This window comes from Armigeres subalbatus, chromosome 2 (genome assembly GCF_024139115.2).
Source record: "Armigeres subalbatus isolate Guangzhou_Male chromosome 2, GZ_Asu_2, whole genome shotgun sequence".
Classification (NCBI taxonomy): domain Eukaryota; kingdom Metazoa; phylum Arthropoda; class Insecta; order Diptera; family Culicidae; genus Armigeres; species Armigeres subalbatus.
In genome coordinates, this window is record NC_085140.1 from 214,749,750 (window position 1) to 214,773,956 (window position 24,207).

General features: G+C 39.5%; 1 protein-coding gene across 1 annotated transcript in view; it reads right to left on the bottom strand.

Moving 5' to 3' along the window:
• Positions 1-23,145, bottom strand: part of LOC134211619 (ceramide transfer protein) — a 63,582-nt gene extending 40,437 nt beyond the window's left edge. The window contains exons 1-4 of the mRNA XM_062688682.1: positions 22,457-23,145; positions 19,033-19,331; positions 18,740-18,970; positions 12,017-12,077 (exon numbers count right to left, since the gene is read on the bottom strand). Of these exons, the coding sequence (XP_062544666.1) occupies positions 12,017-12,077; positions 18,740-18,970; positions 19,033-19,331; positions 22,457-22,693 (828 nt within the window). The 5' untranslated portion in view covers positions 22,694-23,145. The remainder of the gene's footprint in view (positions 1-12,016; positions 12,078-18,739; positions 18,971-19,032; positions 19,332-22,456) is intronic.
• Positions 23,146-24,207: the final 1,062 nt, after the last annotated feature.

Here is a 24,207-nt window from a genome sequence, read left to right on the forward strand (position 1 = left end):
GCGCCGGTGATACTTTTTCAAAATCATATTTGTTGTAGAAAAAATTAAGAATTCAATGATGAAATGATGACGATTTGATGATGGTTTGTGCTTCCCGTGTCACCTTAACAAAACGCGCAACTAGGCCCACAACCGGAAACACTCCATTGTACATTTGAAAATGTTGCAGCACAACATCAGGTGCGTTTTTTTATAAACATGACATAAATGGCATTGAAATTTTAAGGCAATTCAAAATATTTATATCTGAACATTCCAGAGCGAAATTTCAAGTGATTTTACAACAGCACTAAGTACCAAAAACAACACAACGTTCACCTTGATTGCTACTCGTGTGACCCACGCCGTGTGATCGATGTTTGCACGCGAGACGAGTCGCATGGTTTTAGGCGTGGACCGGACCGTGCGCGCGTCGCCTCGTGTGCGGGAAGGCAACTGCCAAAATCAATTATCATAAAGCCACCAGCAGCGGTCCATCGTTAATGGGACTGTTTACACACTGCAATGTCAAAAGTAATGTGTTTTTACTTGGGAGCTAAACAATTACAACAACAAGAAGTGGCCTTTGTCTATGTCAAATTTATTGCTTATCCATTTTGGTAATCAAGGGGGAAACCAACAATCGATCGTCAGGTTCATCATCCTCCGAATTTTCAATATCAACTGCTTTGAATTCGAAGCAGGCAGAAGAGACAATGTTGCGTAATTCCGAAACCAGCATTAAGTTTCCCCCCGAACACACGCCACGCGACTATCGGTAGGCGACTCCATCGCTGGGTCACTGCATGCAAGGTTCCATTGCCGTTTCCATATCACTGCGACCGACAATCGCAATCTCCCGGCAACAGCGATAGTCGCGTCGCGTAGGTTTGGCGGCACCTTCACTAAGGGCACAGAATCGTCTCGGTGTTTCACATACATCCAGGTTTTTTTTTTCAAATAGGCGTGACTGTATTTAAAATTTGAAACTACTAATACTCTCTCTATTCAGCACATTTCGTTCATCTGACATTACTACCTGACAGATCGCAATCTATTCTTTCTGTTTGGTACATTAGTTGATCAAAATAGTTTGAATTAAAAGCCCAAACGCCATTCCAAAAATCACGGTAAAATCAATTACGCTCACTTGAAAAAGTTCCTAGATATATGTTTTACCATTATTGTAGTTTTGTTAATCATGAACATGAACTAATATTTATCTGTTTGGATCCACATGAGTTTTAATACAACACTTGTATATAGTGCAATTCTGCATTTATTGACGTTAGAAAAGCGGTTTTAATAGTATATTGTCATTAACTATTACAGATAAGGAATAACATGCATTGCTATTATCATACCACCCAACGTTCATTTAAATGCATCGGTGTTTTCGATTAGCCTTGGACATGGTATGTGCGTGAAGTTGAAAAAAAAATCACCGAACGCATGCAGGAATACTAAATTCGATGGTCACTGCGACTCCCTATGAGCAATGTTATTTACTGGCCTCTAACGTACGGGAAAGAAATACGTCCACCTTGCTTTGTGGTTATGCTGAAAGGATCTTAATAGAAATTATAAGCACACTATAAAATAGTCGGAAAATTGGAATGCATATAATGTTCCATGAAAATTTCGTTGCATCCTATAAGTCATATCCATTGTATGAACGTGATGTAATTTTTCCGAATATTTTGCGTCAAATTTAGGAAATATTTAGCTTCTATTTTGGGTCCGAAAAATTGGTCTGCACAAATGGACCATTTTAAGGGAGCCTTTTTTTTTAAATCACCTAGTAAAAACGTAGTGCTATTAGAACAGTTTAATTTTCATTGGAAGTCTATAGGAATGTTATTGTTGTAGCCGAGAAGTGGTTGGTTTTCGTACGGCCGAGTTGCCGAATAATATGCAATTAATTGTAATCAAGTGTCGGTCTTTCACCGTCATTAGTCGTCTGAGTACACGCGACCGCTTACGTAAAGGCAATCAAACTCACCAAATGCTTTAGCCAAGCAAGCCTTTGGCACAGCAGAGTGCGATTGAATTCGCATTCTATACCGTCCCGCCCAGCCCGTTACTGGGGGGCATGGAGTGCGATCCTCTCGTTTAATAAAAATGTGCACTCGCTTGACTGTGGATATACAACAGTAAAGCACATGTGGAGATTGGGCAAATCAAGCATCCGAAAGATATTCAATTTGCAAAAAGAGAGCTAACCGCGGTGGAGGTTGGTACTCGGATTCTGATGGCTTTTCCGCAAACGTGACCTTTAAGTGGTCTTGTTGTGTAGGGGTTATCACGCCTATCTAGAGAGTAGGAGGTTGAGGGTTCGAGTCCCTCCAAGACACGTGGATTCTTTTTCGCAAATTTCATATCAATTTGTCCATTTCGAAACATAGGCTGTGCATATGCACAGCCAAGATATTTAACAAAAAAAATGGTTTTCGTACGGCCGAGTTGCCGAATAATATGCAATTAATTACAAATATGTTGCGAGGATTAAAAAACCTCGGAAAAGTGTATTATTGTTTTTCTAGGACAATTTTAATAAATTTATATCAGCGTTGCATAAAGATCAAATTACTTTGGCGTTCGGTTTATGTTGGAGTTCATTGAGAATCCTAGCCATAAGCCAATATTGATTATATAAAGCCTGTGCACGTTAAATTTCGGACACCCTTCATCCAATGCGATTTTTTTTAATTTTCACAGGCCACTGAGAAGATCAATTTACATGACAGCTGATGTAATACTTTCAGCGTGTTTTCATTTTTTTCCAAAGTGATGAAATGGATACAAATCGATTGGACATTACCTCAGTGTCCGAAATTTAACGTGGACAACTGGACAGGCTTTAAATCAAAAAACATGTTAAATAAGTGAAAACAAAGGCCCGACCATTATTTTAACAGCTCCAACAGCGTCTGTTCTGGCATCCAGCGGCTGAGTATGAAATGCTATTCCCCGGAAGCTATTCCTAAGATGGCAGCCCCATCCCGGTGGATTGGGAACTTTGGGCCAACAACCTACTGTTCCCGAAACAACAATTTGTTCGAGAATCCGATAATGAAAGAATACGGACTGATTTTACGGTGACGACTCTTAGCGCGAAACAACGGACACGAATAGGAACATGTAACGTTTTAACCCTAGCCCAGCAGGGTAAATTGGTACAACTTGCCAATGAGGCACGCTGCATGAAGCTTGATATCCTGGGACTAAGTGAATTCCATTGGCCAAACTTTGGAACACAGAACGCCGTAGGGACAAGTTCTGCTATACTCTGGATTACGAGGTGAACACGCTCCCCGGCATCTCGGAGTTGCACACTCTGCGCCTATGAAGCGGGAACCTATAAGTGAAAGGATGATCGTTGCCAGATTTAGAACACGGGTCCGAAACTTGACTATAATCCAATGTTATGCGCCAACCGATGATGCCGATCTGCAAGACAAAGAGAACTTCTACAGTCAACTCAATGCCGTCGTAGATAGAATCCCGAAGGGTGATATCAAGATCTGTTTGGGCGACTTCAATGTGAAGATCGGATCCGACAACACGAACCATGAGAGCATTATGAGACGCCATGATCTCGGAGAAATGAGCGGAAACGGAAAGCTGTTCGCAGATTTTTTTTGGTAATAACGACATGGTGATCGGGGGATCACTCTTCCCTCATCGACCGATTCACAAGGTCACGTGGGTCTCCCCGACCACATCTGCATCAGCCGAAAATGGAAACGGAGCCTTCTTGATGTACGGAATAAACGTAGTGCCGATATCGCGTCTGATCATCACCTCCTCATAGGCGAAATACGCCTGCGCATTGCGCGGATTCGTCGGCAGGAGGGAAGAGTTGAACGACGTTTCAACACACGCCGACTGGAATATGCCACGGTGAAACGGTCCTTCGTTGAAGAACTGGAGACGCGTGCTGCAGATATTCCCGAAGGTGGCAGCGTTGAAGACCAATGGACCGCCATCAAGAATGCCTTCATCACCACCAGCGAGAACAATCTGGGCGAACTGCGCACCCAGAGAAAAAATTGGATCACCGATGAGACCTGGAGGAAGATAGAGGAGCGAAGAGAAGCCAGAGCTGCGATAGAGCAATCAAAACCAGAGGAGCCCAAGTCTTAGCCCATCAACGATACGCGGCTCTTGAGAAGGAAGTAAAACGCTCATGTCGACGGGACAAGCGAGCGTGGGCAGACTCTTTGAACGACGAAGGAGAGAGCTGCCGCAACCGGAAACATTCGCCTCCTCTACGATATCTCACGACGCTTAAGCAGGGCGAAGATAAATGCAACGATGCCTGTGAAAGACGCGAATGATCACCCAGGTAACCAATAAGCATTAAAGTAAGCACTATAGTAGCATTATACTCGCATTGCCTGTGCTACATGCTGTAAATAAGCATTTCGAAAACCTGGCTGTTCTAAATAAGCATTCTCAAAGCAGTCATGAGAGGCATAGTCTTATAATAGCATTTTGAATGCACAATTTTGTTTTTCGTTACGTGTAAAGGAACAGCTACATTAGTGCCACTTTAAGGTCTGTAGTGTTCATACGTCAAACCATGGCGTAGCCAGGATTTCGATTAGGGGGGGGGGGCAATTTTTTTAGGTCTTCTGAATCGTAGTTTTATAGTAGTTTTATAAAAACACATGAATATTAGTGCTTGGTACTTTTTCCTTCTAAGCTCCAAACACTTTGAAACCAAATCCACAACCAACAGTAAAGGCTGAATCTCAACAGCGCGTTGCGCGTCAGCGTTGAAGTCAACGTTTTGTACTAAAACGTTATGCCAATAAACGTGACGCATTCACGCCCGGATTCTTCAGGAATTCCTCCAGCAATTTCTTCGGCAATGTCTTCAGGAATTCCACCATCAATTTCGCCGGGAATTGACCGAAAATTCCTCCATTATTTACTCTAAGAATTCCTCCACGAATTCCTCCAGATGTTCTGTAGGGAATTCTTCAGATAATTATTTCGTGCTGTTTCTCATAAAAAAATCTGAAAAATTGCACCGTAGAATTCCAAAGAATATTCCGTGAAAATTCCGCAGAATTGCCAGAAAACATTCCTGAGAATTTCACGAAAAATCTTCGAACTTCTTGTGTAAGTTTCATAACATTTTCCGTGAAAGTGTCGAATAATTTCTTGTGAAAATTTCAAAGAATTTTTCCAGGAATTCCACCGAAAATTTATAAGGAAATTGTACCGAAAATTAAATCAACAATGGAATTTTTGGAGGAATTTCTAGATTAATTCCCAAAGAAATCCTGAATTCCGGTGGAAACTTCAAGGACATCCTCCAGGAGTTTCTTCGAAAATTCCTCCGGGAGTTCCTTCGGCAATTCTTCCAGGAGTTCCACCGGCAGATACTCCAAGAATTCCTCCGAGAATTATTCCGGTAGTTCTATCGGCAGTTCCTACGGGGGTTCCTCTGAAAATTCTTCCGGGAATTATACAGAAATTTCTCCAGAAGCTCCTAAGAGAATTTCTCTGGAAGCTCTTCAAGGAATTCTCCGGGAGGTCCTCTGATGATGATGATGATCGTCCCGCTACATACCCCTACAAAGGTTTCAGCTAGATGAGATTTGTCTATAAGATGAATTCTCCAAGATTTTTTCCGAGAAGTCTTCTGGTAGTTTCACTGGCAGTTCCTCCGGGGGTTCATTCAAAAATTCTCCCGGAAGTTTCTTCAGAAATTCCTCCGGAAGTTCCATCAGTAGCTCTTCCAGGGAATCATTCAGGCTTTTTTTCAGCAAATTATTTAGGCTTTCTTCAGAAATTTAGCTGGAAATTCCTCCCTAAGTTCTTCCGATAGTTTCTCTGGGAGTTCCTCCGGGAGGTCCTCTAGGAATTCTTCTAGGAGTTTCTTCTGATATTCCTCCGAGAGTTCTTACGGGAGCTTCTCCGGCAGTTCCTACGTGAATTCCTCGGGAAATCCACCAGCAGTTTTTATGAGCATTTCTCCGGGAGTTTCACCGGCAGGAACTCCCGGAGTAATTTCAGAGTAACTCCCAGAAGAATTTCTATAGGAATTCCCGGAGAAAGTATCAGAGGAATTCCTGAAAGAAGAGGAAAATTTCCGGGGAAATACTTGAACGAATTCCTGGAGAAATTCCTAGAGAAATTCTTGAAGGATATTCTGAAATATCTTGGCTGTGCATATGCGAACAGCCAAGATATTTAACAAAAAAAAAATGGTTTCCGTACGGCCGAGTTGCCGAATAATATGCAATTAATTGATTCTGAAATAATTGCGGAAAGAATTCCAAAAAATGTAATTCTAGAGGATTTCGCTATTGAACTTATAGAGGTATTCCCGGAAAAAGTCCTGGAAGTTAAGGCTACCTTACACCTCCGGAAAATTTTCCCTCGGATCTTGGTCCCCGTGTATTTTAAATGGGGCCGGGATTTTGATTTGCCGTGCCCAAATCCCGAAAACATCGCATATGCAAAAATACATGGGGAAAAAATCCGCGGACCAAATTCCCGAGGTGTGAGGCTACCTTTATCCCGGAGGAATTTAATGAAGAGTTCCTGGAAGAATGCCCGAAGCAGTTTCTTAAAGATTAGCAGATGAAATTATGGAGCGAAATCGGAGTATTTCCGTCATAAATTACTGATGAAACTTCTAGTGGAATTTTGGGAGGAAATTCCGTATGTATTCTTGGAGGAACTCTAGAATGCATTCCTGAAGGAAATGTCGCAGATTTTCCTGGAAGAATAGCCGAAGAAATGTCTAGAAGTAAAACTTGAAGGGAAGAAAAGAAATCTTTAAGAAACTTCCACATGAATATCCTAAAACAAAATTAGTTGGGGGTTTCTAGATAAGGAGTAATTACAATTACAGGAGAATTAGAATTACAGGGCGACGCCCACCCCCCCTGTCCCCCTCTGGCTACGACCTTGCGTCAAACGTTTTCCAATATCTATTCTATATATATAAAACTCAATGTTTGTATGTTTGTATGTATGTTCCAGCATAACTTCTGAACCCATTGACCGATTTCAACCAAATTTGGAACACACATACTTTATCTTAAGGAGACGACGATAGGGGGGTTAGGGATGCTCTTTGGAAAAGGGGAGGGTGTGGGGGGAGGGGTATTGCTTAGTTATCGATCAACTCAGTGTAACTTCTGAACCCCTTGGTCGATTTCATCCAAATTTGGAACACACATTCTTTATCTTAAGGAGACGACAATGGAGGGGGGCTAAGCATGCTCTTTGGATAAGGGGGAGGATGTGCGGGGAGGGGTATTGCTTAGTTATTAATCAACTCAGTGTAGCCTCTGAACCCCTTGGCCGATTTCAACCAAATTTGGAACACACATTCTTTATCTTAAGGAGACGACGATAGGCGGTTATGGATGCTCTTTGGAAAAAGGGGAGGGTGTGGGGGGAGGGGTATTGCTCAGTTATTGATCAACTCAGTGTACCTTTTGAACCCCTTGGCCGATTTCTACAAAATTTGGAACACACATTCTTTGTCTTAAGGAGACGACGATAGGGGGGTTGGGGATGCTCTTTGGAAAATGGGGAGGGTGTGAGGGAAGGGGTATTGCTAAGTTATTGATCAACTGAGTGTACCTTATGAACCCCTTGGCCGATTTCAACCACATTTGGAACACACATTCTTTATATTAAGGAGACGACAATGGAGGTGGGCTAAGCATGTTCTTTGGAAAAGGGGGAGGATGTGCGGGGAGGGGTATTGCTTAGTTATTAATCATCTCAGTGTAGCCTCTGAACCCCTTGGCCGATTTCAACCAAATTTGGAACACACATTCTTTGTCTTAAGGAGACGACGATAGGGGGGTTGGGGATGCTCTTTGGAAAAGGGGGAGGGTGTAAGGGAGGGGTATTGCTAAGTTACTGATTAACTCAGTATACCTTTTGAACCCCTTGGCCGATTTCAACCAAATTTTGGAACACACATTCTTTATCTTGAGGAGACGATGATAGGGGGATTATGAATATTTTTTGGAAAAAGGGGAGGTGTGAAGGTATTGCTCAGTTATTAATCAACTCAGTGTAACTTCTGAACCCATTGGCCGTTTTTAACCAAATTTGGAACACTCATTCTTCATATTAAGGAGACGACGATAGCGTGATTAGGGATGCTCTTTGAAAAAGGGACGGTATGGAGGAAGGGGTATTGTTCAGCAATCGATCAACTAAATGTAAGTCTTGAACCCAATGACCGATTTGAACTAAAGTTGTATCAAATATTGTAAGTCCTAAGGAAACAACTTTAGTGGATGTGGGTAGGTAATTTTAAAAGGGGATGGTGTGAGAGGGGTATTGTTTAGTTATCGATCAATTCAGCATAACTTTTGAACCCGTTTACCGATGTCCACTAAATTTGGAACCTATATTCTCTGTTCAAAGAAGACTATATCAGACTGGATAGGAGTGTCATAGCTGAATGAGAGAGATGGTATATTTATTAAACGAACAGTTTAGTATACCTTTTTACCGCATGGGTCAATTCAAACCAATTTTGTAAACACATATTCTCTGCCCAAAACTATTATATAGAGGCTGGGAGAAACTTTTGGAATGCGGGAGGTTGTTGGGGTTAGGTATTGTTCAGAAAACGTCTTAATTTAAAATCCCTCTTATTTAGTTTATTCGAGGTTCTTTCACATTGTACAATGCTCCGAAAACAAATTTCCCGAATTCCTTAAAAATAGCAAATCCTCGACAATAACATACCTCGCAGTTAATAAATGTGGAAACACTAAGCTGCGAGGCGGCTCTGTCCCAGTGTGGGGATGTAATGCCAATAAGAAGAAGAAGAAGATGCGCTAAGACGTCTACCAGGAATAATCCTACTGAGCTTTCACCTTACGAGGAACGTTGTCGACTATTAGGGATGGGGACGCTTTCTATGAGACGTGACTTGCACCGCGTTTTGTTTGTAGGAAATATACTATTAGGGACGATAGACTCACCTAGCATTTTGAGCCAAATGAATATAAACATTCCTCCCCGTATTTTACGTAGATCCGACTTTCTAAGTTTAAGCTTTAGACGCACTGAGTACGACCAGAATGACCCAATTCGTGTTATGTGTAGTTTGTTTAACCGCTTTTATTGTATACTAGCTTTATGTACCCGGCCTTGCTCGGAATTGCCAGTTTGATTCGCAGTTTTTTTTTCACAATCGGAAAATGAATAAACCAATTGGTCAACAGGATAATTGCGTTTTCTTATCGATACTTCATCATTTGATCAGAAGAAGGCAGATTTCATTTGAAAACATTGACTGATTTTGAAGAAGGGAGCAAACCCATATTCGCCATATTCCGGCAAACGTTTATTTCTAAAGAAGAAAAACACCCATCGATCCCTTATTCCGGGCAGACGTCTATTTTCAAAGAAGGGATCACATTCACCATCCAGAAGGAAACACATTAATCATTGCTTGTCACTGGGCAAACCATAATTTCGATAAATGGTTAAATTGATCGATAACTAAACAATACAATAATGGGTTCAGAAGTTAGGCTGGAGCATACACACAAACATACAAACATTGAGTTTTATATATCTCGGGTACTTATTCAAAGGACGTATGTGATTTTGTAAACAAAGATGCATACGTCGATTTGTCAAATATGATGGCACTCCTACGCAAACCAACACAACGAACATGTAGCCGAAACCTCCCCTACCTGTATGTGGCGATGGTTTGCGTGGGAGTGCTATCAGATTGCAGAAATCAACGTTTAAATTTTTTGTTTACAAAATCACATACGTCACATCACTGAATAAGTATCCGAGATATATAGATAGCTAATAGCTATATGTATCCGGCTTTGCTAGGGACTGAAAAGTAAATTATTCAATTAAAATGTCCAATGCTGTAGCACAAAACCCACAGAGGTAGATCTACCGCTCATAGAATTGTTCCTTTGTATCAATCTATTTTTATATATTTGTTTGGCCCTTCTACCTTTTTAATAAACATCTTCCAAAAATAAAGAATAAGTGTACCAAATCTGGTTGTAATTTATCCTGGGAGTTACACTGAATTGCTCATTTTTTAAAGACAACCCCTTCCCCCATAATTTTTCCCCAATGACCCTCCCACCTCCTTTGTTATCTTCTCCTTGGGATAGAAAATGTGTACACCAAATTTGGTTGAAATCGGTCCTGGGAGTTAGGTGTTACACTGAATTGCTCTTTTTCTAAATACAACCCTTCCCCCTTACCCTCCCTTTTTCCCAATGATCATCCTTTGTTATTTTCTTCTTAGGATAGAGAATGTGTGTACCAAATTTGGATGAAATCGGTCCAGGGGTTCAAAATATACACTGAATTGCTTGTTTTCTGAACAATACCCTCCCCTCAGACCCTCCCTCTTTCCCAAATTACACTTCCATATGATCGACTACTCTTAGTGAATATATGTACAAAATTTGGTTGATATGGGTACTGGGGTTGGGAGTTACACTGAATTGCTCGTTTTATAAAGACAACCCCTCCCCATACCCTCCCTTTTTTACAATGACCGCCCCACCCGCTTTGTTATCTTTTTCTTTAGGGTAGAGAATGTGTATCAAATTTGGTTGAAATCGGTGCAGGGGTTCAGAATTTACTCTGAATTACCCGTTTTCTGAACAATACCCCTCCTCCAGACCCCTCCCCTTTCAAAGATTACACTCTCATATGATTGTTTCCTTATATTGAATATGTGTACAAAATTTGGTTGAAATCGGTCCTAGGAGATGCAAGTTACACATAATTGTTCGTTTTCTAAACAAAACCCTCCCCTTTTCTAAATGACCTCCCACCCCTTTGTCAACTTCCCTGAGGATAGAGAACGTGTGTACCAAATTTGGTTGAATTCGGCCAAGTGGTTCAGAAGTAGTTAGCGAACATACATACATAGATTGATTTTTATATATATAGATTTGATTTCTCAATCTCAAGTGAAATGTTTAAAAACCGTGTTTTAAATTCGAATTTGTTGTAACTAGATTAATGTTAGCTTAAGTATTCATGTATATTTGGTCAGATGGATTAACAATACAATACAATACAAAATTGATTCCCTGGTCATAGGGGAAACCGCCAAATGTTGAACGGCTAATTTTGTCGCCTATTGTTGAACTCCCATAAGAAATGCACGTGCGTTCAACAATAGGCGAAGAAATTAACCGTTCAACATTTGGCGAATTACATATTATAACAATTTTAGTGTTCATGTGTTTTGATTTGAAGAAGAAATTTTTTATGAAACTATTATTATAGTTATCGAACAGGGACCAGCAGAGGACTCATCATTCCAGCTGACTTGTGAGGGTGAGTTTATATAACATGGGATGGTTCATCAAGCCAATCGACCTGATACCAAGGTTACATTTGAGAGCATGACTGATGACGATCGATATGAAAAGTAATTATATGGTTTAATTATTATTAAAATTAAAAATTAACTGCGAATCCATTATTAATGAACTGTGAATCCATGTATGTTCTTAATTAAGTTCTTAGAATCCCCATGATAGTTTAACTACAAGTCAACTTTTTCCATAACCTAAATTTAACTAACATCAGATCTATGTAATACTTGGTAATACAAACAATTCCCCTACAAGGGGAAGAATTAGCTCAGGGAATGAATTGCGAGAGTTCGATTATGTGCCTAGTGTTGTGAATTTGGGCTCATTAGTTCCCGCAAAGCTGTGGAGGATGACGGAGGTCCTTCGTAGCTTAGTAGGGAAAGCACACGCCACCTCAAACTCGATAATACCTTGCCTTAACCGATTAGGCAGTTTGAAGTCTCAATATGACTAGCTTCGTAATATACGATGCGGTTTCCCAGGAAAACAATCTTTAAGAACAAATTAGCTTTTCCATCTAATCGTGATGATTCTTTTTGAAAACTAACAAAAAAAAACACTATATTTTTTATAGAAAAATTGGTTGATTTGGCGTCTACTTCTAATTGAAACTGCCAAAAAATATTGATTGTAATAACTCAAGTAGATCTCTTACTTACCTCCAGATCGGGGCCTGGTATAGAAGAATTTCTATTTTTAGAAAGTTCTTCTTTACATTGCCTGCAAAGAATAAAAAATCTTCGATTATTAAATATAAAGCACACCAAATTATGTTAATTATCAATGTCGTATTTATTTAGAAGCAATACCCTAACTGTCAAATATTGGGTGACGAGCTCGGTGGTCTAGTGGCTACCACTTCTGCCTTATAAGCAGGAGGTCGTGGGTTCAATTCCAGGCTTATCATTTTCCTACTCTGTATTTCTATCTTAGCTCTTTATGTGTTTCACGTTATACCAAAACGATTCCTACAGTTATAACCTTCCACACAATCCCAAAACCTCCCGTGGCACCTATGAAAGGTTGTAGAGTTCTCTGCATCTTTCTTAAGTAGGTGCCCAACTAACCATCCTTCCTCTTTCTCAGCATTCGCAAGGACGTGGCCAGGACAGATCTCGACTATTGGAGAGTACATTGCTTCCATCTAAGATTTAGTGATTAGTCCCAAATCGATATCTGTGGTAACGGATGAAAGTGATGCACTCTCATTCAATAGTCTTGGCTTGTACCACCTACGAATTTGTACGAACTGCTAAATGCTAATGCTAATGCTAATGCTAATACCCTAACTGTCAAATATTTGGAAACCTACGAAAGGAATTTAATCATATTTTTCATCTTGTCTTTTGTTATAGAAGATTATTATTTAGAATCATTTGTAATAGTAATATTTTTCACTTGCTTCAAGTTTTAGATATTAACAAGCTCTACTACTTATTTGATTCTCCAGGTCAATTTCTTACGTCCTACTCAAAATTCGCTCCATTTTCAATGACATCTTCAATTTCTGTTTCTGCTTATTTCTGTGGCTTTCTGATACCTCATCAATGAAAAACTATTGAATTGAACCCTCCGCAGACTGCGTGGTTGGCGAAGTGCAGCCATGAACCGAGCTGAATGGAGAAGTCTTTTATGTGCAGCACAGGCCACTCCGGCCTTAGTCTGATGATAAATAATGAATTGAAGTAAGTTAAACAAAACAGGTGCAAGGAACGACTATTTGATCATATGAAAAAACTCACTGTCCGGACCCGGGGGACAGCTACCGAATACAGAAATTGATTTTGCACCATAGATACATTATACATCTAACAAATCATGATCGCTATTTGATACATGACTAATATTCACCATATCTACATAATCAGAATGCATTCGATTGATTTTAATATTGTTGATTCAAGCCTTCTAAAATAAGGCGAAACATAAACATTTTTGACATTTTTGTTCAATTTCAAATTTTGTTCAAAGTTTTGCGTAATCTTTGCCCAGGTGTTTATAACAATAGAACACATCCGGAATTTCTCTTGAAGATGACTGGAGGAGATATACGATCCGCCAAACACGGTGCCCCCGGAACAGAGAAATCACTAGTATGATGGCAAATGTGAGCAACACCCAACGAGGACGAAAGAGGCACGATACAAACGGGCGTGAAACAGGGAAAATCGATTTTCCGGAGAAAAAAGCCTCAGCAGAAGAGATTATTATTCTATTCGTCAAAATCCAAAAGGTGGTATATAGGGTATCTGTTCCTATATCAATAACAATAAGGCAATGCGCATATGAAATGCATTCATTTCTCACTCAATAATCAAGAAACATGAGATTAATTATGCTGGGCTCATGTAATTTTTTTAATTGAAAACAATTTGGTAACTTCAAAAATAAAATTTTTATCACATTATAGAAGTATTTAGCTAAAAAACATCATCACCGCCATGCACCTATTTCAAAAACATTCAAAAACAGTTAATCCTATGCCTGTACCTATATCAATAATACTGTTTCCAACATAAAATACGCACACTATTACTTGTGTGTATACACGGAAGAAAAAAAGTACCTAGCTTTGAGTGTTTTTTAAACTTGTTTTTGAGTTATTTTTGCTCTTCTCTTTCATCCACTCTTTCTTCTGTTGTCAAAAACAAAAGAGCCAAACGACGCCAGTTTAATACGGGAAGCCAATTTTGAGTTTTATTACCTGAGGTCGAAATTGAGTGAATTAGACTCACATTTGGGTAAATAAATTTTCCGTTGGGTACTTTTTTAACATGGGAGTAAAGGCAAACTACTTCGACCCTACTTACTCAATTTTGACTTCCCGTACAGATGTTCGAGGTTGGGTGAATTAAACTCACTATTGGGTAGTTTATTTCTTCCGTATACGTAACGATATGATTGCAGTGATGCCGAATTATTCAATGTTTTGTATTTGAGTTTAAATATTATTACAAAATTGCTGTTTTTGTTGCAGTTTTCCATCTTATAAGCTCAATTTTGTGTTTGTCATAATTAATCTTTTCGATATAAGGCCGATACAAATATTATATTTGTTTTATGTCCGACAGCTCTTGGAAGGTACGAGGGGGGGAATAAAAAAATAACAAGGAAACGAAAAAAAAGTCCAAAATGCAATTATTTCATGGACAATTTAAAACTTTAGTGGCAAATGATAGCAAAAAATGTTTAGAGAAAGCAAAGAATATGAATATTTGTAACATATTTACCCAGTAGTGAATTTAGCACAAACTTTATTTAATTAAAAAAATACTGGAACCTATTTCTGTAGATTTTTCTTTTTCTTTTTGGAAAAGTGCTGATGGACTCTTAACTGTTGAATCAATAACACTAATATTTTTAAAGTACTGCTAGAATAAAAGCACGTAGCTTTTGTTTCAGTCAAGTATGAAACTCAAACTGGTTGAATCAATAGGGGCAATGGTCAGATAATTGGAATGCTACGTTTTTTATACGCGTCATAGATACGACCTCGGATAAAACCGTAGAGAGGATGCATTGGACGTTAAACTCACCCATTCAAGAAACATGCGCGGATGAGCTGCGGGTGTTTCTGTAAAGTCGTAAGGAGGTCATTTTGGCTCAAGCACCGCAAATGCTGCCTGGGCGCTTTCCAACCCTCACACGATCTGATATGTCTTCTCAGGTGTCTGGTTGCAGATTTTCGTTTACCTTACTCCAAAGCAAAGGTACGATACACTGAAAACAACCTTGCCTTTTAAGTTGCCATATGGTTGCTGCAGTTTTATGAAAATTAAAACAGTCTTTCAAACAAGTTCTGAAGTAAATCTGTAACATAACTTTGTAAAAATAGCTAATCAAAGTTACACAATACATAGGCTACGGCACTGGGGTTGGTTTCCTTCTCAGCACCCACGTACATGTACATTAAGTGGGATCCAATTCTCACACACTCACTCTTGTGTTTTGAACCACTTTAGGAGTACATAGGGCCAATGTAAAAGATCTTCAACCTTGCCTTGGACCCAAGTCTGATTCCTGTCGACTTTGTTCATTTCTCTGACAGTTTCGTCGCCAGGAGATCCTAGGTCTACCTTTGCTGCGATGTTCTGCCGGATTCCTGTTCAGTGCTTGCTTGCAAATTTCGTTTCCGCTCTTACGTTGTGTGTATGTGGCCGGATTACGTTCATTCACACTGCGGAGTTCCTATTGATATCGGATTTCGATGGCATCGTCGATAAGACTCAGTATTCGCGATCCAGTTGTCAGGTCACCTGACCCGAGTTGTAAAACGTAGACATCGGTTGATGAGTAACATTTTTTCATGAATTAATTTGAGTATGTACTGCAATCAAAAGCTTTCATGTTTTTCTGTTGATTGCTCTATTCACATTATTGCAAATTTTGCGCCGTGTTCGACTCCCATGCAGAAAATATTGTCCCACCAAAATATGTTCCCACCAGTTTCTCCATATATGGATGACGTCTCAACTGCAAGAAAGAGCTTTTGGGGTGTGAAAAAAGGTGCAAGAATGATGTTTTGGGATTGTGCTTTCGCTAATTTCTATACAATTCGACGTGTGAGCATTTGTTTTGGTACTTCGACAAATTTGCACGGTAGTCTATTCTTCGGTGAGAAAAGCAATAATTCATGAAAAAAATGTTACTTAGGTCCTTTTGAAAAGTTAAGCGAGATTCAACATTTTGGTGTTGTTGACGTTGATGAGTGGGAGCGTACGACCAAGGCATTCAGTTCACTCTACATGGTAGAGCGCTGTTGCTTTGGTAAAGCAGTATCATCATTTGGGTCTAGGTAGTTCGATTGCTCTATGGTGGTGGGTTGCTTGAGCGGTCCATGATTTCGTCGATTGCGATAGGCAACAGTAACAGAGATATAATGCATCTATCCTGCCTCACTTTAGCGATTGCATTGTACAGAACTCTGGATTTTGTTTAAACCTTCCTTGCTTCTAGGGACGCCCCACAGTTTTTCATTATTTAGACGATTTTAGGTCTTTCCTTGGTCAATCAGCACCAGATAGAGGGACTCTTGAAATTCATTGACCTGCTCCTAGATGATGCAAAGCATGACAATATGGCTGGTTTTCACATGACCGTCTGGGGTGGTATCATGCCTGCTGCTGCCGTAAAATTGCCAACCTTTCTCTATATCTGAATTAGGATAAGTCATCAAAACTTCAAGAAGTTATTCTAAGAGCCAACGTTTCAGCTGATCAGTTGGGTCGGGAGTGACTGACATGTCGCATCTTTCTCTGGCATCCACGAATTTGTCCTTGCTCCAATCAGGCGTTGTGAAATATCGCGCCAGCTTCTCCTGTATGCAGCCAACAGCGTTAGACTTCCTTCTCTAGAGCCGCTTTTGGTTGGTGAGACTAGTATTTGGCTCCTCTGGAAATGGATCAGCTGAAAATGTAGACGGTGCCCTCGTGAGTCCGTAATAAACGCAGCACTGACATCGCGATTGACTATCATCTTCTAATCTAATCTTCGAGATCCGACAACGCATTTCTCGGATTCAGCGATGGGAGAAGAGGCTTGGGCGTAAAATCAACATACAGCTACTAGAAGATCCAGCTGCGGAGAGATCGTTCGTTGAAGAACTTGGAACTCGGGAAGGTGGCCAACAAGTTGGAAGTGTCCCTTTATTTGCTATTCATTGAATACGGAAGGGATTTCTGTTGTCTGAATCACGAAAATCTGTGTGGCTCGCAGGGACGCAAGGGATTTTCAGATAGGGTCGAAGCTTTGTCTGACCCCCTTCGGATAGTCGCTGCTTTGAGGCAAGAATGCATTTTATCTTCATTGTTACTTCTCAGCGTAATCAATAAGATCTTGGTGGGTGCGATTGACTGTGTACTATTCCTTGAGCTGCTTTGGCAGTTTATTTTTGTGGAACATCTAGACGACTCTGATTTGGCTAATGATCAATAAACGCTATATTAGTACTGCGACACTATTTTATGCGGAGTGGGCTCAACGAGCTGACCGTATGCTTATTTGTGGCGGGTCTCACCATCAACGTCAGCAGGATCATGTGGTTGTGTCAACGGGAACAGCCCCTCAAACTTTGCTGTAGCCGGACGATCGGAGGATCTCAATATCTTGACAGTCTGATATCATAAGATGATGAAATTAAGATCGACATGGAAGCACGAGCCAGAAAGGCTGGGGCTACCTTCGCGAGTTTTCGAAATATTTGGAGACCCAACCGGACCAAAATTCACATAAAAATTCGAATGTCGAGAAACGAGAATGTCGAGTCGAGTGGTGTAAAGGCAAAGATAACGCACATGATGTCTAAAATTAATAATTCGGACGGCCTAACTTCTGGATATCGTGTTCCGAGCAAAATAAAAGCCTTCAAATACCGATAACAATAGTTGTTCGAAAACGTGGGTGGAAATGGGTCGGGCACATATTGCAAGGGAGCTTGACGGAATCTGTAAACAAGAGTCCCCTTAATATTCGTGACCTGATAGGTTATATAATATGTATGCCGATGGAGATTTATGACCATATTTTCATTTTGAATACTCTTGATGACAAATTTGTGGTCAAATGATATATTTCGTTCAAAGATAAAAACAGTGATGCATAAAGTTAAAACAAATAAAAATCCATAAAAAAAATTTTTCGCCCCTTTAGTATTTTTGGAAAGTTGAAGGGGGAGGGTGACATAAAATATATTTAATATTTGTATCGGCCAAATTTATTTTACAAACATAAGAGTTGAATTTCACAGTGAAAGTTCATTCAAGCGCTTTGAAATAAAAATCTAGGTCGGCAACCCTTGAGAGTACTGCAAGCCATGTAAACAGTTTGGAATACGGACAAGGATAATTTAGACGTTGTTCGAAATAAACCTATATTAAACTATACGAAATTGCGTAGGTTTTTTAAATATAATTATATTCATAGTGAAAATGTGATGTGCTTTATGTGCTGTGAAGTGAATTTTGAAGGGATAGAATTGTTTTAGCTTGAAATTGAGTGGAAAACAACAGCGTGAAAATAGATGAATCTGCTAGTAGATATCGAGCAGCGCATCAAACCATCAGTTCAGAGGTAGGAAAATGAAAATAAAAGTGCTTTATAATTTTATCTTTTAATAATTTGATTCTTGTGAATTGAAACAAAATCTTGAATAATATTACAAACATTCAAGAAATTGTTCCATCCTTTATTGTGTACTGTACATACAATGTGAGAAATTGTAAATAAATTGAATTTTTTTTGGTTTATCGACGGTTGGGATTAATATACGGGCTGTTATTAATATGGGAACAGATACCCTATTCATAATAATAAACAATGGAGACAAAAGTATGAATCAAAGTTTGTTGTTCGTGATCAACCAATAGGTCCACGACCTAACTAACCTGTATTGGTCTTCCGCTTTCCTCCGTCTGTCGACCTCCCGATCGAGCTTTTTCTTGAAACTCTCCTCTTTTTGAGAAATGATATCTAAACAGTGCTGCAAAGTAGTGATGACACCGGCAGTGGTCTCTCGGAATGTTATTGCTTCTCCTTTGAAATCTATTGGTCGCAAGCCGTCACCCAAATCGAGGGGACTATTGTCTACATTTTTCTTATGAAGAACGTCGAAATAGCTGAAAAAAAAATCAATTCAAATTAAAAAATCAAGCGATGACCAGAGTAATGTTCTGCATACCGTTGAAGGGTGTCAATCTGTCCATATAGAATATCCCGATAAGTTTCGATTTCGTGCATTTTCTCGCGCAATCCACGGCTAACGCGCTTCAAGCTGCTCCCGCTAGCCGTGGATAAGGTGTTGGACTGCAAAGATATGGTGCTTCCATGACGCCGAAGGCTGACCGTCTCGGGATATTCTGTTTTGTACGACTGAAGGACTTCAATCCAGTTCCGTTTGTCTTCGGGTGTTTCCGCGCGTAGGTACCAAACATTTTGTCCAATGGATACGTCAAACCGACATTCATCGAATTCGTGTGACTGCAAGACAGATGTGGAATGATAAATTTTATTAGTTTAACCGAATATGTGATTTCCATATGCTTCTACATCTCAATTGCTTGCAATATCGTATTAGATTAATTTGAACTCAAGGTCAAGAATTTTACTCATACTCATTTGAATGATTTGACTGTATGTATCATCATCAATGCCACGAAACTCCACATGCCGCAGCTCCAGTACTGACTTTAGCCTGACGCCCGTATTGTTTTGGATGCGATCGTGTGCCTCCCAAGTGCCGCTTGCTGTGGAATGATTCACGCGGAAGGGGGCGGAAATCACCGCTTTCGCTTATCAACATCTGATTCACTGTGAGCCACCAAATACACATTTGTCTAGGTGCAAAACACACAAGTGAAAATATTTCAAAAGATTTGCCACGTTCTAGATAGTACTCTTATTTTACAGATTATTGTACGGAGCAATACTTTGAGAGATATCAAAATGGTCAGGAACATTCACTGGTGTAAAAACCCTTTCAAAATTCACTATTTTGCCTATGAAATGTAGCCACAATGGAGCAATTTAAACATAATAAAGCAGTCTTAGTTAACTCCTATAGTGGACTGCTGAAAGCCGCTCAAATCGTGCAATTCTTCAAGTCATACATTTCTCCGGCTACCATAAATAGTTTTCAAAAATGCAATCAAATACCATCGAATTGTGGAATTGTGTTTCGTCCAATGAGCCGGTTGACTATTCTAGGGATGGTGAACGATGCACAAAGCATCGTGGTACAACCATTATCGTTATCGCAATTGGGATTATATTAACGGGGATATTTTATCGATTAACTTTACTACCTGAACAATTTTGAAGAAGACGACTGCCTTCTGATTCCTTTAAATATCGAGATATCTAGCCGAACATGGTGGAATAATCTTTCAACTATCTTTCCATAACATCGGACTTGATTAATCAAAGGCTTATGGCCTAATTTCCGGGTATGGATCACATGGAGTGAAAATAATTATTGTTTTTGAAAACTTTATTTGTTCATATGCACTGCATGTGAAAGATTTAGTTCGAAAAATGTATTGGAGCACTTCCTTCGGTGGGGTTTGAACTCACGACCCCAGTATGCTGTACAGGTGCTCTCCATACTAAGCTACGAAGGACATCAGTCGTCCTACGCAACTGAGACAAAATTACCACCACTAGGCGTGCACGGAAGATTGAGAATACCCATTAAATGGAGTTTATTCACCCATTTTTTTAAATTGTTCGGATATGTCATAAAATGGGTATTTTTTCGAAAACAAAAAAAGGGTATTTTATCCCCACTCATAAGATTGTACATCAGTCTTAATAGTGGGTAAATGGTACCCACAGAAAATTTTGGATAGCCATATCGCCATTTTTACTTTCAACTTTCGAAATCGGAAAACCATAAGTTTATCGAAGAAAAACCGATTAAAACTGAGAAGTTTTCGAAAGAAATCAAGAAAATAGATTTCAATTTGATTGGCGAATTGCAGCGGTGTGTCATTATTTAAACGAGGTAAGGAAAATACAAGTTTATTTCAGTCCCGGATGATTGTGATTCTAAATTATACATCACTCGTGCAGTAGGTGAAAATAATCAACGCCTTTATTTATTACCTATTATAGTGAATCCGTTAACCAACTGTGAAGTTTTCATCAGAAGTGCAACTTCCAGTAGACCCGTTGATGCCGCAACTTCCAGTAGACCCACGAAGTTCCATATTGAACTTCTAATGATTCTTCCCAGAAACCACACCATTGTCTCCGGAACTGCCTTCCGGTGCTGCTGTTCAACAAGATGGAATGCAACCAAAGAACGAAAAAAACCTGTGCGATACCGATGCCGCTTTCATCAGGGGCTGGTGATTGGATGCAAAAATTGTTCCGGCGCGACCGAATCGGCTTTCCCCAAAACCACACATTTTTACATGAATTTGTTTATGTTTTATTTTCAAATATGATAAAAATCGATGGAAATAAATATATTTGTCCCTGATTAGGGATACTTGATTCGATTTTATTTTAAATCATTTATTTCTGATTTCTATGCCATAACCTCAATCTTTTGTTTATACTTAATGTGGATTTTTTACCCATTTTATATAAAAATATCAAGTATAAAAAATACCCATTTAATGAAGTTTAGTGAGCTTACTCATTAATGAGTAAATGCGATTTACCCATTAAATGAGTTATGCCGCTTTTCTTTAAAATGGGTACGAAAATACCCATTAATGGGTACTCCCAAGCTTCCGTGTGTGGTCTAACACTCGCAGTCTACACTCACAAAAAACTCCGCAGTTTACCCATGGATATTTGCAATGGGGGTAGCAAAATGGATTCCATGTTTTCGACACATATATTCCATGCGCCCACATGCATTACATGAGTGTTCCCACATACTATCCATGTGGGTCATAGTATTCATGTGTGAATTTGTATGCAATTAAGTATGTGCCGACGCATGATATGCATATTTCAAAATACATGGATTTTTGCCATTAAGTATGTGTCGATTTTCCTGAGTGTATATTCCAAACTAACTAGAGGTAAATTACTAATTTAATAACTAATTAGGGACACGGCAGGTATTTCCGTCCATCGTCATAGCGGCTAAAATCAATGAAAGCAACGTCATTTTGCTAGAATTCCACTATAGCAGAACGTTTCGCCTAAGCTTACGATTGGATACGGATGAATTTGGCAAAAAAGCTTCTATTTGATTGATATTTAAGACTATGACGATAAGACGAAAATGTCTGCCTTAACCCTACTAATAATTAAATAATTATTATTAGGAGAAAAATATAGACAATAACTGTTATAAATTTGTAGTGTAGTAAATAGTCCCATTCTGTTTAATTCCGATATATTTTCTAAAGAATGCTATGTGCTTGTACAAATTACATCATTTACTCTAATCCACATGTGTAGCGTTCAAATATAATCGGTCATTTTGAAAACGGCAACCGAAATTTATTCCACGTGTTGACCGAAGCAAGGCAAATCGATTCAACTGCCTTACTTAATGCTCAAATAAATAAAGAGAAAGATAACAAACCAACAACCGTTGAATTGCGACGGCTCTTTGCCTCTCGCAACTTCTGACACACTCTCACCTTAATCGTGGCTTTCTGCAGGCTGATTGCTCCACGGCATCCAAAGTCACTGTCCTGTTCGCTTTTGTAGTACGATAAAGTACCATCCTTCAGCACAATGAACCGGGGCTGCCATCCGTGGATGTAATTTGTCCACTTACTCAGATACCCCTTAAGCTCCGGGGTGCTCAGATTGAGCTCTGACTCCGAATCGTCACTATTCGAGACATTGTTATGCACATAGTAATCATCAGCCATTTCAGGAATTCCTTCAATAAACTTTCACGCCCTTCCAGTAATATTTGATTCAGTAGCAACACACTTATTGCACGTTCAAGAATAATCCATAAAAAAAATGTTCCTTAAGCTAAACCAGATGTATCCAACTTTCTCCTAATTTACAATGAAACGTCTAAAGACAATGAGAGCATTCACAAAACAGTGCACTTCACCCAAAAATAAACACTACCATATTTCACGCAACGAAACAAAACACACCGAATGTAGAGAATACTCAGCAATAGAATTAAATTAATCGTCCGAATTGCACCTCCAAAAACACCAAAATTGCGTTTGCACACTGATAACGACACGGCTGATAAAGATCCCAAATTTTGCAAGATTTTTTGCCACCCTCGACCGATGACCGACCGTACGATCTCTTGCTTTGCTATGCGGTTGTTTTTATGCTTTCCTTACGCGAGACTGCATTATTTTTCATTATCTCAATGTGACAGGCAGCTCAGCTCCACCATCGTGTGCACTGACAGAACGAGCGAAAACAAAACGAAAATCCGCATGTTTGTAGTCTTTGGCGACGGCAGACCCACCTTGCGGTGAGCACTACATATTTGTTCAATCAGGCAGTTGACAGTGGGATGGTCATTTGCCCTATTATCTTTAATTTGTTCCATATAAATTTTAAGAGGTAAAACATACACACCCCACTGTAGGGTAAAATATATCATTTGCGTAATCCAACAAATCCAACACAATTCAAAGGCTAGGAAATGTTTTGGGAATTAGGTATTAACCGAAGCAAAATGTGCACCTGCGAGATCTTTGTCATTATTGCATTGTAAAAGAAACCAGTACAGGAACAGCTAACTTTTATTTACTGTTCATATAGTTTGCTCTCCTTAGCCGTGCGGTAAGATGCGCGGCTACAAAGCAAGACCATGCTGAGGTGAGGGTGGCTGGGTTCGATTCCCGGTGCCGGTCTAGACAATTTTCGGATTGGAAATTGTCTCGACTTCCCTGGGCATAAAAGTATCATCGTGTTAGCCTCATGATATACGAATGCAGAAATGGTAACTTGGCTTAGAAACCTCGCAGTTAATAACTGTGGAAGTGCTTAATGAAAACTAAGCTGCTAGGCGGCAATGTCCCAATATGGGAAGTAATGCCAATGAAGAAGAAGAAGAAGATAGTTTGCTCTAGAGGCACAAAGATATATAAAATGAAGCGAGCATAAGCGTCGATCTCCTTTTTCAGTTTGATGATCAATATGACCCGGAGCAGATTGCCGACAAAAACAGGCTTCTGCAACATATCGTATAGCATGAAGTAATTCTTATTTTGCATATGCATCTATGGTATTTTGACAAATTATTCGAATTTAGGAATCGGAAGCAAAGCGGACGAACTTGCTCTGATTTGCATGGATTCATTGACTATCATTTTGATAATATTGTTCCCAAACCATTAACAAATGTCCTGATCCTAGACGAACTGCAACATTGCTTTCAAGCAATAAACATCTCTACTTTTAC